Below are 14,833 nucleotides of genomic sequence, written 5' to 3'. Positions count from 1 at the left end.
TATTCTTAGCTTCTCTTGAGAATTCTAGCTCCTCTGACCCATCAGCTCACCAGTGGCTTATGCAATTGTTTGACATGTCTTTCCTGAACTGGACTCATTTGGCTGAGCTGATACATCCTCTCATTTTTACAGAAAGGGCTCTAAGCTACCAGAAGTGAAATAGCCTCCCATCAGCCTTCCTACGTTCATCCTGTCCACCTCTCTAAACCATTATTCACACTGAAGTTGGGGTGATCTCTTAAAAATGTAAATTTAACTTCATTAACCTCCTTGCTTAAAATACACAAATGGCTTCCTATTCTTTTGACATACAGTAAAAAAAAAAAAATTCCTACAGTGACCTACAAGTTCCTACATGGCCTGGCCACCAAGTTTGCTCTTCAGCCTCAGCTTGAGACACACGCCCCCAATCTCTTTGGTTTAGTCATGCTGGCCTTCTTTCAGTCCCTTCTGATCACCACATTCCCTCTTGCCCCAGGGCTCAGCGCAGGCTATTCCTTCTGTCTACAATATGGATCCCTTATCCTTGCGCCTAGTTGCACCTAGTTAACGCCTACTCATCATCAAGCATCACTTCTCCAGGGATGCCCCACTGACTCCCTGACTGATATCAATCTCATGGCATCTGCCTTGCATAGTATTATTCACGGGTGTGACTTTTTGTGCAATTACTTGATTAATATCAGTCATTCCCACTAAACTCCCTGAGACCAGGGTCTACATCTGATTTTGCTCACTGTTGTTTCCCCAGCAGCTTGTACAGTGCCTGGCTTGCAGTAGGCATGAAAATGTTTATTGAATGATTTGATGTCTACATACAATGACGCTGTGGGAAAGTTCTTCTAGACACGCAATCGTACAGTTGTCATGGAATGAATGACAATAGTAACAGTGGGCAAGTGGCTGTTGCTTAGGAAGGACTGACACAAAACAGAAGACAAGAGAATGGGTGGCTGTATGCACAGTACCTAGCACAAAGCCCTCCACTTAGAAGGGGATCCCAATCCTTGTGCAGCCCCAACATCCACCTGAGCACCTCGGAAAATGCCCAAAAGGTCAGTGACACTTGGCTGTCTTTTACTGAGTTTCATTTAAGCTTGTGGATATATTTCCAAAGAGTTTATGTCAACTGCTTTAAAAGCCAAGTTATTGCCAGTTTGGTGCCTATTACCTACCCTAATCCAGCTTTAAATTGACTTGGAAAAACAAAGACAACAAACTTGCAGCCTTGTCTGCAAAGTGAAAAGATGGTGCAATTAACGCAAATGTCTTTGATTGCCCTTGAGAAACATTTGTAAATCAAAACTGGTAATGACTTACCTGTGTAGCATATTCTCTGAAATTATCCACAACAGAGAGAATTGTTTTATATTATTCAAACTTGTAAAGTTAGGTCTAATAAATGAAAAAGGTTCTTTCTCATATAATTTCATTTAGGAGACTGGCTTCAGTTCCCAAAACCTTTTGTGGACACCTAGCAAGTGCTAGGTACTCTGCGAGGCCAGGGGAAGGAGATATGGAGATGGACTGCTTAGTGCTTGCTTCTCAATCATGGCAATAGAAAGTAATACATGCCAGGTTCCAAGTGCACATTGTGCAAAGTGAAATGTCCTTCATTTTATAAAGGAAGTAATAATGGTGCAGAGGTTGTAGAAGAGCAGGAGGCACTCACCAAGAAGACCATGAAGAGTTCAAGATAATACAGGTCCAGCTTTATAATGTTACAGGTGAAAAAAATGAGGACCCCCAAAGACAAAGTTCCCTCAACTAGTTAATGCCAAAACCAGATCCTGAACCCAAAAGTTCCTTTTAAGGAGTTATCTGAGGTATTACCAAATTCTATTCTTATTGGCTTTCTCAAAAAACACTCCAGTCATTAGGGGTTGAAAAATCAAGCAAACTTTGATTTGCTGTTGATAAGGGAGCAAAATACAACTTCCTGCCTCCAATTTGGCCCCTTTTCAGTCTACTTCTGATATAATCATGAAATAATTTCCTAGAATGCAAATCTGATCATGTAATTCCTATTGCCCTTAGGATAATAACTGGCTCCTTCATAAGACTTCCAAGGCTCAATATGCCCTGGCCCTGCCTGGCCTTTGATCACTATCTCCTTCTTTCTCTACCCACACTATACCTCCTCTAGTTCTTCAATCATATTGTGATTGCTGCTCCATCAGGCCTCAACACAAGTTTCCTCTGCATGGAACACTCTTCCTCCTTCTTCACTACTGATTCATTAGGCTCAGGCAAAATGCCATTACCCTGACTGTAGACTAGGTTAGTACCTCTTTGCCCTCTCTACATGCTCGCCATCACTTTTTATCAAGTTACCTGCCTAGTAAACTGTCTTCCTTTCTAGACTAAGCCCCAAGAGGGTACGAATGTCTCTATCAGTCACTCATACATTCCACACCTCAGCATAATACCCAGATTCTTAGTTAGGAAGGCTAAGCTGCTGGAACAAAGAAACTTCAAAGTCTGAGCATTTTACAGAACGTGAAGTTCTTTTTTCTTTGTCATGTGACAGTCCAGAGTGGGAGTTCCAGGTCTGTGGCAGTTTTACTCCATGCAATCACGTGAGACACAGGCTGATCAGAACGTGGCTTCTAAAGTCTTCCTGATAATTTCCCCCTTAGTCAGCTTGAATGGGATAGAACATGGAGGAGCTTACACAGAAGGTGTTCACTTCTTTTCTGCTCCATTTCCATCTGGAGGAACTCAGTCATGTAGCTGCAAAGCTACAAGGAAAACTGAAATATGTGGGCTAGCTGGCCAGCTATGTGCAGGCATTTCTTTACTATGTGGCAAGGAGAAAAAGGATTTTGGAAGACAGATGACTGCTCCACTAAAATCTCAGAGAATATTTACCAAAATAAATAATTTTTAAATTGTTATATTGCTCTGCTTTAACACTGATATCAATACCCCAACTCCCAGAATCATTATATTTCTTTCATTTTGTTGGCAGCATTTCAATATCCAAACAACTGGCTTCAGTGAAAGGTAAGGCACAGATGACTGAGATGTACATTTTTCTCCTCTACCAAGATGGCATGCCAAGTGTTAAAAAAATAATAGGACATCAGAGAATGCCAGAGATGTAAGGGAACTTTTGAATAAATCATCAAACATTCATGATGTTCTTTTTAAAGATCTGGGAACTGAGGTCCAGGAGTAGGAATTAACTTGCCTGAACTTACACAGCTCATTAAAGACAGAGCTGAGATGAGATCATGGATCCCCTGGTTCCTAATTCAGTGTTCTCCCCACCATATCCAGTTGCATCTCCAAGGGCAGCATACTCAGAATGTCTAGAGCAGGGCCATGAGTATCTGACTCATGAATGTTGAGTGGAACTCAGGATGCAATCAGCCCCCAATTGCCTCTGTTGACTGAGGGGAAACAGTGTGGCCACCTCTCAAAGTGTAAATATTTGCCCTGGAATTCAATTTCATAGGTAAAATAACTTTAGGACTAACAACATTGCCATGGAAATAACATAAGAAAAAATGCTCGTATACTTGGAACATTATTTTATTCAAAAATATAAGGCTTCACATGTTTACAGAGTAACAAGCACAGTTGGACGTTACTATATTGCAGGTTTTCCCTCCTAGATGACTAGCCAAACTCTCCAAAAGAGACTCTGTAATTTTATTTAAATATATCTCCATCTTTATGGAACTATTTCTATATTATTACAACACAGTACACTCGTGATTTATGTTTCAATAATTTACACAATTTCAGGCACTTTCGAGAATTGTCCCATCACATGTCTAACATAACTTCTCCTTCTGGGAGGTTGAGATTGTAACTCTGTCAACCCCACTGCACACCCACCCCTGCCCACATACACAACATTCCTAGCACCAGACTCCTTAAATTGGACCACTGAACCACATTTATTCCTATGCCTTAAAAAATCACAGGATACACATGACTCATCTCCCCAGAATGTAGTTTATTTAGTGGGAAATAATTCTAGATGTTATTCATCGAAATCAGACATGGATAGGTCGTGACATAGAAGTCAATACAAACCCACATTTTCTCTGCTTGCTACTTGGGCCTATGCCCCTGATTTCATGAGGCTTAGGAATGCAGGGTGAGTACGTATTTGCCTCTAACACCCAGGGTATTTTTGCTGTGGGAAAATTTGAGAAGTACTGGGAAAATTACTGGTCTAAAGAGTAGACAGCAGGGACCTAGTTTTTGGTTCTGATATATACTACCTATGTGAGCTTGAGCAAACAACTTCTCTCCTGTAGGTCTTCACATTATTCACAAAAATAACAGATATCGACAAGTTCTAAAATAAGGAGATTCTTTCATCCTGCTGTATTGAGACTGGTATTTCCATGACACCATTCAATTTGAATTGACAGTGAAGGAATTAGGAGATTGAGTGTTCCACGTTCCAAAGCAGGTGAAGAGCAAGAGGCAGATAATTATTCTGAAGTTCAAATCAGCCCAGTTTAACACATGTATAGTGAGGCCTACAGCACGCCAGGGCCTGGGAGTGAATGCAAAGATAAACAAGAGACAGTAACTGTCTGCAAAGAATACACAGTCCAATGTGCTATACAATATAGCAGCCACCAGCTACATGTAGATAATGAGCAGTTGAAATGTGGTTAATTTGAATTGAGATGTGTTAAGACTTAGGAGACTTAGTAGGAAAAAAAAATGTAAAATATCCCAATAATTTGTTTATGTTGGTGACATGCTGAAATAATATTTTAATATACTGGCTTCCATAAAATAGATTATTAAAATTAACTTTTGCCTGTTTCTTTTTACTTCTTTTTTTTGTTTGTTTGTTTTTTTTTTTTTTTGAGACTAAGTCTCGCTCTGTTGCCCAGGCTGGAGTGCAGTGGCTGGATCTCAGTTCACTGCAAGCTCCGCCTCCCGGGTTTACACCATTCTCCTGTCTCAGCCTCCCGAGTAGCTGGGACTACAGGCACCCGCCACCTCACCCGGCTGGTTTTTTGTGTTTTTTAGTAGAGATGGGGTTTCACCATGTTAGCCAGGATGGTCTCGATCTCCTAACCTCGTGATCCGCCCATCTCTGCCTCCCAAAGTGCTGGGATTACAGGCTTGAGCCACTGTGCCTGGCCTCTTTTTACTTCTTTAATGTGGCTATCTATCAGAAATTTTAAAATTATGATTGTGATTCAAATTGTTTTTGGTGGGGGGGCAGCACTGATGTAGAAGATAATGTAGACAGAGTGTTTCAGTGTGAAGATTGTGAAAAGGTTATGTTTAAGAATTATAGAAGCACAAAGGAAGGACATGTAGCCCCATCTGGGAGTTTGGGAAAGAGTCCTGCAAAATATGCTGCCTGAAAAAACAACACCTAGAGGCAGTGTTCATCTTGGAGTGAAACCAGAGTTGTTGTGAGGCAAGCTATAATACTTAGCCTCTCGCTGTCTCCATTTCTTCATCGATAGAGTGGGGTTGATGCTAAGACCTACCTCATCAGACTGACATCAGAATGTAGTGAGTTGAATCATGTGCATGCATCCCATGGAGGAGTGATTGGCACCTAGAATGTGTGTCATATATTATTGCCCACCAAAACACAAGCTCCAAAATGTCAGAGTTTGTTCTTTTGATGTTGCTCACTGCTCTACGCCCCAGAACTATCACAGGGCCTGGTAATACTTGCCAATAAATGCTTGTTGGGTGGATAGAGTATGAAGGGACTACATACAGTTCAGTATTATTAAAGTACTGACAGTGAGCTAGAAAATAACAAAGAGGGCAGCAGAACCCGGCCGGGCTTAACGTCCTTCCCTGCACCCTCATTCCAGAGGCAAGAGAGCCAATAAAAGATGCCAAAAGAGAAACAGCAGCCCCTTGTGTTTTCAGTTGCACTTAGCCCTTTACAATATGCTTTCACATGCTAGTTCCCAACTCTGCAAGGCAGACAGCGAAGGAATTAAGAGGCAACATGCTGGGTTTATTAAGGGAAGAATCCAACCATAAAAACAGGAAACTGAAACGCCTCACCAAATATCATCAGTGTTATTAGAACAACCAGAGTTCCTCGTTATCTTTTATTTTCAATATTTTCTAGCTCTGTTTTTACCATGGCCATATGCTATTTTATAGTCAGGGGAAAGGCATGCTGTTTTTTAAAAGAGGTGGAGGAAAAGAATGGGAAGTTGGCTAGCTAGACCAGATGGAGTTCCCATTTCAGAGCGCAGTCAGACCCGAACTTCATTCGAGGGTCAAAAAAAATCTGGATTCCACAATCACCATGGGGATGCCCTTGCAAGAAGATACTCCTAAGTGGCTGATCTTTCTATGGACTTTGAAGTCAAAGGTTTCAAATACTTTCTTTGCCACTTCTTAGCAATGTGAACTTTATTTAACCAAATATATAGCCTGGGCACTGCTCAGAGATACGATAAAAAATGAGAAGGCCCACACACTCCCTCCTTTCACCCATTTATCTTCACTCTTGTCCCACCTCATCATCTTTAACTGAAAAATTAGATGCTCAAAATGCTTCAGTGCCTTCTCTTTCCACTTTGAAGAAAATCCTGAGTCCTTTACATGGCCTATAAGTCCTGTATGATCTAGCTTTTGCCTACAAACATTCTTTCAGCCCCTAGACTCTAGTCACAACTGTCTTCGTTCAGAAATCTGCCAAATATGCCAGATTTCTTCTGACCTGAGCCTTCACATATCTGGCTTCCCGAGCCTGGAACATTCAGCAAATTCCTAATCTCACCCTGACCCTTACCCTTTTCATGGCTGGCTCCTCCTCATGCTAGTAATCTTAGCTTAAATATTAATCTACTCATGGAGGCCTTCCAGAGCACCCATCTAAGTAGTTTTCCACCTAGACCCACTCTGTGACTTTTTTCCTGTTTCGGTACCTTCCTTGCTTCATATACCACAAGTTGTATATATATATATACATATATATATATATGACATGTATGTGGACAAATAAAAAATAAATACACATGTATGCATATACATACTCTTGATTATTATTGATTTCTCTGCTAGATCGTAAGATCTATGAGAGTAGAAACCACATCTGAGGTTTTTTAATTAAAAAAAAATAGGGACAAGGATCTTGCTATGTTGACCAGGCTGGTCTCAAACTCCTGGCCTCAAGCAATCATCCCATCTTAGCCTTCCAAAGTGCCGGAATTATAGGCATGAGATATTGTGCCTGGCCCCACATTTGGGTTTGTTCCCTCTATGTGCTGGTACTTACTAAGTACCAGGCATTTAGTAAGCACTCAGTATGAAAATCATGTTATTCTGACTGAACACCATTCTTTGAACCTGTCATTGTTGCACATTACCTGGGCTGAAAGCTGGGAGATTTTATTTTCTTCACGTTCATTCAATGAACAGCATTTATTAGCATCTACAATGTAGCAGACATTTGTACTGGTCACTGGGAATATAGTGATTTTAAGAAAAAAGATCTGATCCCTGGCCCATGGAGACTGTTTTCTAGTTGAGGAAAGGACAGACAAACATGTAATAACTGTAAAGTGTGGTAAGTTATACACTAGGGGATGTATTGGTGACTAAAAGAACACAGCATACGAATTTTCTTCATGGTACCTCGTACATTTCCCTGTGTTCACAGCAACACAGTGGAAAGAAACAAATTAGCATTGCCCTATCAAGGAGCTGACCTGAGAGAAACCAGCTGGGAGATCACTCTGTTTTAGGCCACGAGTCAAAGAGAACCCTTATTCATCATTATAGCAAAGAGCTTTTCCTGAAAGTCATTCTCCTTTATCATACTGACATGAAGTGATGCCGTGTCTGACACAGAATATAAATTCCACAAGAGCAGGACTTCATTTTATTCAGTGATTCCTAATATCAAGGACTGAGCCTCATCCATAGTAGATGCTCTATTAATATTTGTTGAATAGTTGAATGAAATTACAGATCAGAAAACCAAAGCTTACAGAGGTGAGGGACTGTTCTAAGGTCACATGGCAAGCAGTTGGTAAATTTCATTTCTAACTCTACTAATTCTAATTGCTATTAAGTGAACCTTTGTTCTCCATTGTTTAAAGATTCAGGATTGGAAACTCCTGCATCCTGCTCCCAGATAGGAGGCAAAGGGCCAAGATTTAGAAGGTTCCCTACGGTTCCCTTGGAAGACACAACAGCAGGTCTGGGGAAGGGTTATTTCTAACTCAGGATACTTCGTTGCACATTTCTTTTCTCCTAGCTCTGAGGAAGTGCTCAGATCTGGAAAAAGCCATTGCCACCACTGCTCTGATTTTCAGAAATTCTTCTGACACTGATGGTAAACTTGAAAAAGCTACTGCCAAAGATCTGCTGCAAACCCAATTTGGGAATTTCACAGAGGTAAGAGAATTAACTTGCATAAAGAAACAGGAACCACACCCTCATGGCTGACCCAACGAGCAAATAACTCCACCTCCAGGTCCCTGTCATGTTGTCTCACGTAACAAATGTTTATTGAACACCTACCTTATGCCAGGCAGTGAGCTGCACTGGAGTTGTTGCAGTGAAGACAGCAATCCTCAGCAGGGGAAAGAAATATGCTAAAAAAGTAATTAAAAATAGTTGAAGGATGTGAAAAAGTAGAACATTCAGTGAGAGTAAAACAGAGGAACTATCTTGGGGTAGGTAGTCAGAGATGGACTCCTGGAAAACGAAGGTATAGCTGAGATCTGAAGGGTGAGCAGGAGGTAGCTAGGCCAGGGGGAGTAAGAATGATGGCATTCCAAGCAGAGATCTGGAGGGCCAGTTGGTGAGAAGGGATGGGACGGTAGCTGGGAAGTGGTTAGAGATGAGCCTGGGAAGGTGAGGAGAAGCCAAATCTTACAGAAGCACAGCCTGATAGCAAGAGGAAACCAGAAACGGTTTCTACATCCAGGCCTAAGAAATTACACCAGCTGCAGTACAGAGAACAGACTGGGGTTGGGGGTGGAATAGGAAAAAAGGGAATAACTAACTGTGAGGAGGCAATTCAAGAGAAAGACAGTAATGGCTTAGACTACGGCAATGAAGATGGAGAGAAACAGACAAATAGTAGAGACGTTTAGAAGGTGGAATGAGCAAGATCTGACAACTGATTGACTGTGAGAGTTGAAGGACAGCAAAGCAAATGATGAACACCAAATTTCTGACTTAGGAAAGAAATGATGATGTTCCCATTCCTAGAGAAGAAAAAGGCTAAAGAATAAGCAGGTTTGAGGTGGGGTGGAGGAAGGGAGGAGACGCTGAATTCCATTAGGATGTGTCAATGTTAAGATCTCCATGAAACATTTAAGAGGAGAGACTTAGCAACAAGATAGATGACTTCAAAGGTGAGAATAGAGATCTGTGTTCAAAATATAGAAATGAGAGTCAGCAGTATATAATCAGTCACTGGTGTAAAGGTTACTACCTTACTCACCTAAGGGTGTATTTCTCAAACTTCAGCCATTGAATACCACAGTTAGTATTTTTCCCACATCTGCCTATAGCCTGTGTTGCTTTGAACTTTCCCTTTATGTTTCTTTCTACTTAAGTAAATTTTTATAAGGACACTGTATCATTATTCTTGTTATAAATTCAGTGGATGAGAGTAAAAAATAGTAGTGAAAAAGATAGATGACTATCAATTTTTATTTAGTGTTTAAAATTTATTCTTGCATCACCTAAAATGGCATTACATTCTATCAGCAGTATATGTTAATATTTTGGAAAATACCAGCCTAGGGAAAATGTTTAAGAGGAAAAGAGGGCCTCATATCAGCTTAAATTATCAATATTTATTGATGGGAAGAGCAAGAAAGCACATAGAGGCAGTCTCCAAGTCCCTATATCTGTTCTGAAATATTGAAAAGATAGTATTCTCTCTATATATGCACACATATACATACATACACACCAATATATGGTTTCAGTGCACTACAGTTATATAAGATGTCACCCACTGAGGGGAGCTGAGTCAAGGGTACAACTTTCTGTGAGTGGGTGATTATTTCAAGAGAGAAAGAGAGAATATAGTGTAATGCACCAATAAATGAATGGAAAGAAATGTTAATAAGGGTTAGCTATTTTGAGTAATGGGGTAAAAGGTTACAGTCACAGTCCTTTTTTTAAATTTACTTTTTCTAAATGTTCTATATGAAGCATGTATTTTTCTGACTTTTTTTGGGGGGGAAGCTACTTTTTCAGACAGAAATATCAGGCAGAATTTATTAAGAGATAACAAGTTTTGGGGAGTCTAAGGAAAGGATGGGTAAATAAATCCTATACCATTTGCCTGCATCCAAAGCCAAAAGAAATGGGGCCCATATGCCGGACAGAAAAGGGGCTCATTACCTGGTAGCCTGGCAAATGCTCAGCAAGCTTTTAACACATATGAAAACGAAGAACTAGTGGACGCATCATCTTGATGTAACTCATCATCCCTATCAGAACACCAGGGGAAAAGAATTAAAAAACAGTCCTTAGGAAAGACACCTTCAGTGTCTCTCAGTGTAGGCTAAACCCTAGAAGTACAGCCAATTTCTGGATCTCTCTAGCACCAGGCACACCCAGGCCTCAGTGTAATCTTGTCCGGTGCTCAAGATGAAAGCAGAGCCATATTTCAGGGACTTGAGGGGGCAGTTCATCCCAAGGCATTCTCTGCAATGTCTGTCAGAATGCTGCCTTGGCCCAACCACCGCACTCCATGAGACCCCCTAGGGCAGGTGCATGCACGTGAGTCAATGGTAAAGCTCAGGAGCCCACTTCATTCCTAACTGGGCTTTCTCCTCAATCCCCGTTGTGTCCTCTGATAAACTGAGCTAGTTGTTTTGGCTAAGGCCTGAGTTCTAAGGCGAACATTGCCGTTCCCATAGGGCTAAACATGCTTTTGGGGATCTTAGCACCTTATAGCCAGTCAGATAGAGTAAAACAAAGCACCTAAAGGCACTGCTGGGAAGATACAGAAAGATGACAGGTCATGCCCCAGGAGGACTGGACCTCAGAAAATGGTGCGCTCTTAAAATATACAGGAAAAAAAGAAGAAGATCAATACCTATCTCGTACCTCTGAGCAAACAGTGTGCCATTCTGCTAGCAGAGTGGCAGCCATCTACCTGTGTCTTGGAATCTGACCCTTTCCAAATAGCACTCAGCTGTTTTGGAGGGAGAGCGTAGAGAGCGCCCCTTGGCCCTCATGGATAGGGTGACGGTGACCTCTTGAGGAGAAACAGCTGTGAGAAACCAGAATGAGTCTCAGCCTATAAGAGGAATGTAGCATTATTCCCAAAGTGCCTTAGTCATTTCTGTGATGGCTTTGTACACCTAGCACATAGGTGAGCATTTGGGGTCAAACTAAACGCAAATATGGTTCAATATAATGGTGAATCAAATGACTCTGACATTTTTAACGTCACTGGGGAAGATATTTCACAAGCTGTGATTTGAAACTAAAAAGTCTCTCCATTTATATACTATTAAGATGTTTTCCTTCAATCTGACGATTTACAAAGACTATGAACATATATTTGATTTATAATCAAACTGAATGCTAAATAATCTTTCAAAGCACATATTTTCTTTTAGCATATTTTATTCTATATTTCTGCATAATCTTAAGGCTCAGATAATGAACCTGTGGTGGATACCTTCCCTAACACAAAGATTATATTTTGAAAATTTAAAAACATAGTATGTGTGTTCAAAGAAAGGCAGAATAGCTTAGCAGTTAAGAGTGTGGGCTCTCAAGAGGTAGAAAGGCTTCAAACCCTGGCTTTATACCAAAACCTTCCCAGCTTGGGGCAAGTTGATGATCACCTGTCTCTGATAACTGCAGCTGTAGAATGAGGATAATAGTAGTATATATTCAATAAGGTCACTATGATGGTTAGATAAGGTAATGCATAAAAAGATTTAACATGGTGTTTTACTGGTAGCACTGTTGGCAACTTAATGTGTTATTATTGTTAATAACATGTTTATTATTTACTATGATTTGGATGTTTGTCCCCTCCAAACTCCATGTTGAAATTTGATCTCCAATGTAGGAGGCGAGACCTTATGGGAGGTGTTTGAAGCCATGGGACAAGAGCCCTCATGAATAAATGAATGACCTCCCTTGTGTGTGGGGGTGTTGAGTGAGTTCTCACTCTATTAGTTACCATGAGAGCTAGTTGTTCAAAAGAGCCTGGCACTTCCCTCCTCCTCTTGCATCCTCTCTTGCTGTGTGATCTGTGCGTACACCAGCTCCCCTTCACTTTCTACTGTGAGTGGAAGCCGTCTGAGATCCTCACCAGATGCTGATGCCTCAACTTGAACTTTCCAGCCATCAGAATCGCAAGCCAAATTTTTCTTTTATCTTTATGAATCACCCAGTCTCAGGTATTCTGTTACAGCAACACTGAACAGACTAAGACATAATTGTTTATGATCTGTAAACCTAAAGTCTATACAATGAATTTGGTTTTTATTTCTCTGTTCTCACAGGGACAAGAAACCAAGCCAAAATACAGAGAGATCCTTTCTGAACTTGATGAGCACACAGAAAATAAGCTAGATTTTGAAGACTTCATGATCTTGCTGTTAAGCATCACTGTCATGTCAGATCTGCTACAAAATATATGGAGTGTAAAAATTATGAAATAAACAGTCTCAATATGATATGTAAAATAATGGCAAAAGACAATAAAGTATTTCCATCTTATTTTTGATTAATTAAATATATCAATCATGCAACTGGAATTGCCTAGGATAGTTCTGATTGCTGGTACTCAGATCCAATGTAACTCCAAAAATTTACCCATACACTTCAGGAATGTTTGAGTGATAAGGTCTCTGTGTGCTTTACAATATGATAAATTTGATACCACTGAATAATACATTGCTTTTGCTGAGTCAAAGGTGACCTAGAGCACTCTACTTATAGTCATTGAGTCACTCATTCATTCACTAAACATTTGTTGAGCATCTACTTGATGGGACTGCTGAGGATACAGTAATGAATTGGGCAGACAATTCCCTCCTTCAGACATGCTGGCAGAAGTCCAGCAGAAGAGATGGACATTGAACAATTTTTAATTAATTGCATACACAGTATAATTAGAATTGAAATAAGGGCTATAGGATGCTAAAAGAGATTATCACCTGATGTGAGTTCAAAGGTCAGAGAAGCTTTACTGACGTTCTATAACAGGCAAAACAAAAAGCAAAGAAATTGGTCTATGGATGCCAGGGATACGGGTAGGAAATGGGGCTGTCCACGAATGGGCACAAGGAGTCTTTTTCTTTTTTTTCTTTTTTTTTTTTTTTTGAGGCGGGGTTTTGCTCTTGTTACCCAGGCTAGAGTGCAATGGCATGATCTCGGCTCACTGCAACCTCCGCCTCCCAGGTTCAAAAGATTGTCCCGCCTCAGCCTCCCGAGTAGCTGGGATTACAGGGATGTGTCACTAAGTCAGGCTAATTTTTTTGTATTTTTAGTAGAGACAGGGTTTTACCATGTTGGCCAGGCTGGTCTCGAACTCCTGACCTCAGATGATCCACCCACCTTGGCCTCCCAAAGTGCTGGGATTACAGGCATGAGCCACCAAGCCTGGCCAAGGGAACTTTTAAGGGGGCTGGAAATGGTCTCCATTTTGATTGTGAGGTGTGGCTACATGACTGTATGCATTTGTCAAACTCATAGAACTGCACACTGAAAAGAGTGAATTGTACTGTCTATTAAACCTAAATAAATTTGACTTAACAAAAAAATAAAACCCAGTATTCTTGTAATCTCTGACCACAATTTAACCAACAACTCCTTGGGATTATGATGTAAAAGTAGTCAAATCCCAGAGATCCACACTGACTCCCATGACCACCTCCTGTATTCCTGAGTTTAAATTACACACACACACACACACACACACACAGACACACACACACATATAACCAATGCCTGAACCTTTAAGACAGATTCTCACAAAGACTTTTATTCAAACAGGACCTTGCCTGAGGACAGCAGGCCCCAGTAGGGTAGCTCAGCATATGGCAATGGGCACTCAAGGTCCCCAGAGCAGCCACTGGGCAACAGCCAGAGGCACAAGTCTTAATCAACCCTGGCTTTCAGTGATGCCATCTTACTCTATCTATCTTTACATAGGAGTAATAATGTCCCCCCTTTCCAACTGCAGGAACTGAGGCTTAGAATAGCTAAATGATGGTCCAGGATCATTCAGATAATCAGTTTCAGAGTCAGAATCCTGGCAGAAGCAAAGAGGTGCCAAAAGGGGAGGAGAAAGAGGAGACATAGTTTTCCGGCTTTGATTCCATTTTGTTCCAGTCACTTGCTAAGCTCCACAATCAGGCAGGCAGTCACCTAACATGTATTGCACTTCTACTGCAGGCTGTTGCCAGAGAGAGGCAAAGAGGAAGGAGTCACATGTGGTCTATTGGAGCTATTCTACAATCCTGTCAAATGCACGGTAGGACTTTACTTATCTGTTTCCTTACAGTTGAGTGTGTCCATCCTTTGGTCAGTGACATTTGAGCTGAAGTGAAATGTGCCACTTCCAGGTGAAGGCTTTGAGAACCTGGGCTCAATTCACTGCCCTGCTTCTCTGGGCTGTGATAACTGGCAAATGCCCCGTGGAGGCTGCTCCTTCAGCCTAGGTCCTGAGGGAGGCCAGTTTGGAGTAGAAGTCCAGACAAACTGATACGGACTGAAGGAAGAAATAAATCTTTTACCAGAAAAAAGACTGTTATTCATTGTAAAATTATTATAACTTCCCAAGTCCCTCCCTCACCTCTCAGTTTCTTCCTAGCCCAACACTGTATGCCTCATAATCTATGTTAAGAAAATCCGCCAGGCACAG

General features: G+C 41.0%; 1 protein-coding gene across 1 annotated transcript; it reads left to right on the top strand.

Annotated features, from left to right (window-relative positions):
• Nucleotides 1–945: 945 nt before the first annotated feature.
• On the top strand, nt 946–13,170 carry SNTN (sentan, cilia apical structure protein). Its single transcript, XM_031935043.1, is given in 5 exon segments — nt 946–1,055; nt 2,972–3,006; nt 8,228–8,367; nt 12,228–12,317; nt 12,468–13,170. Coding segments are annotated over 5 exon segments (534 nt in total). The 3' UTR covers nt 12,627–13,170.
• The last annotated feature ends 1,663 nt before the right edge of the window (nt 13,171–14,833 follow it).

The sequence above is a fragment of the Piliocolobus tephrosceles genome, chromosome 2 (genome assembly GCF_002776525.5).
Source record: "Piliocolobus tephrosceles isolate RC106 chromosome 2, ASM277652v3, whole genome shotgun sequence".
NCBI classification, from domain to species: Eukaryota; Metazoa; Chordata; class Mammalia; order Primates; family Cercopithecidae; genus Piliocolobus; species Piliocolobus tephrosceles.
Note: the sequence above shows the minus strand (reverse complement) of the source record. Positions and strands in the feature narration are given on the sequence as shown.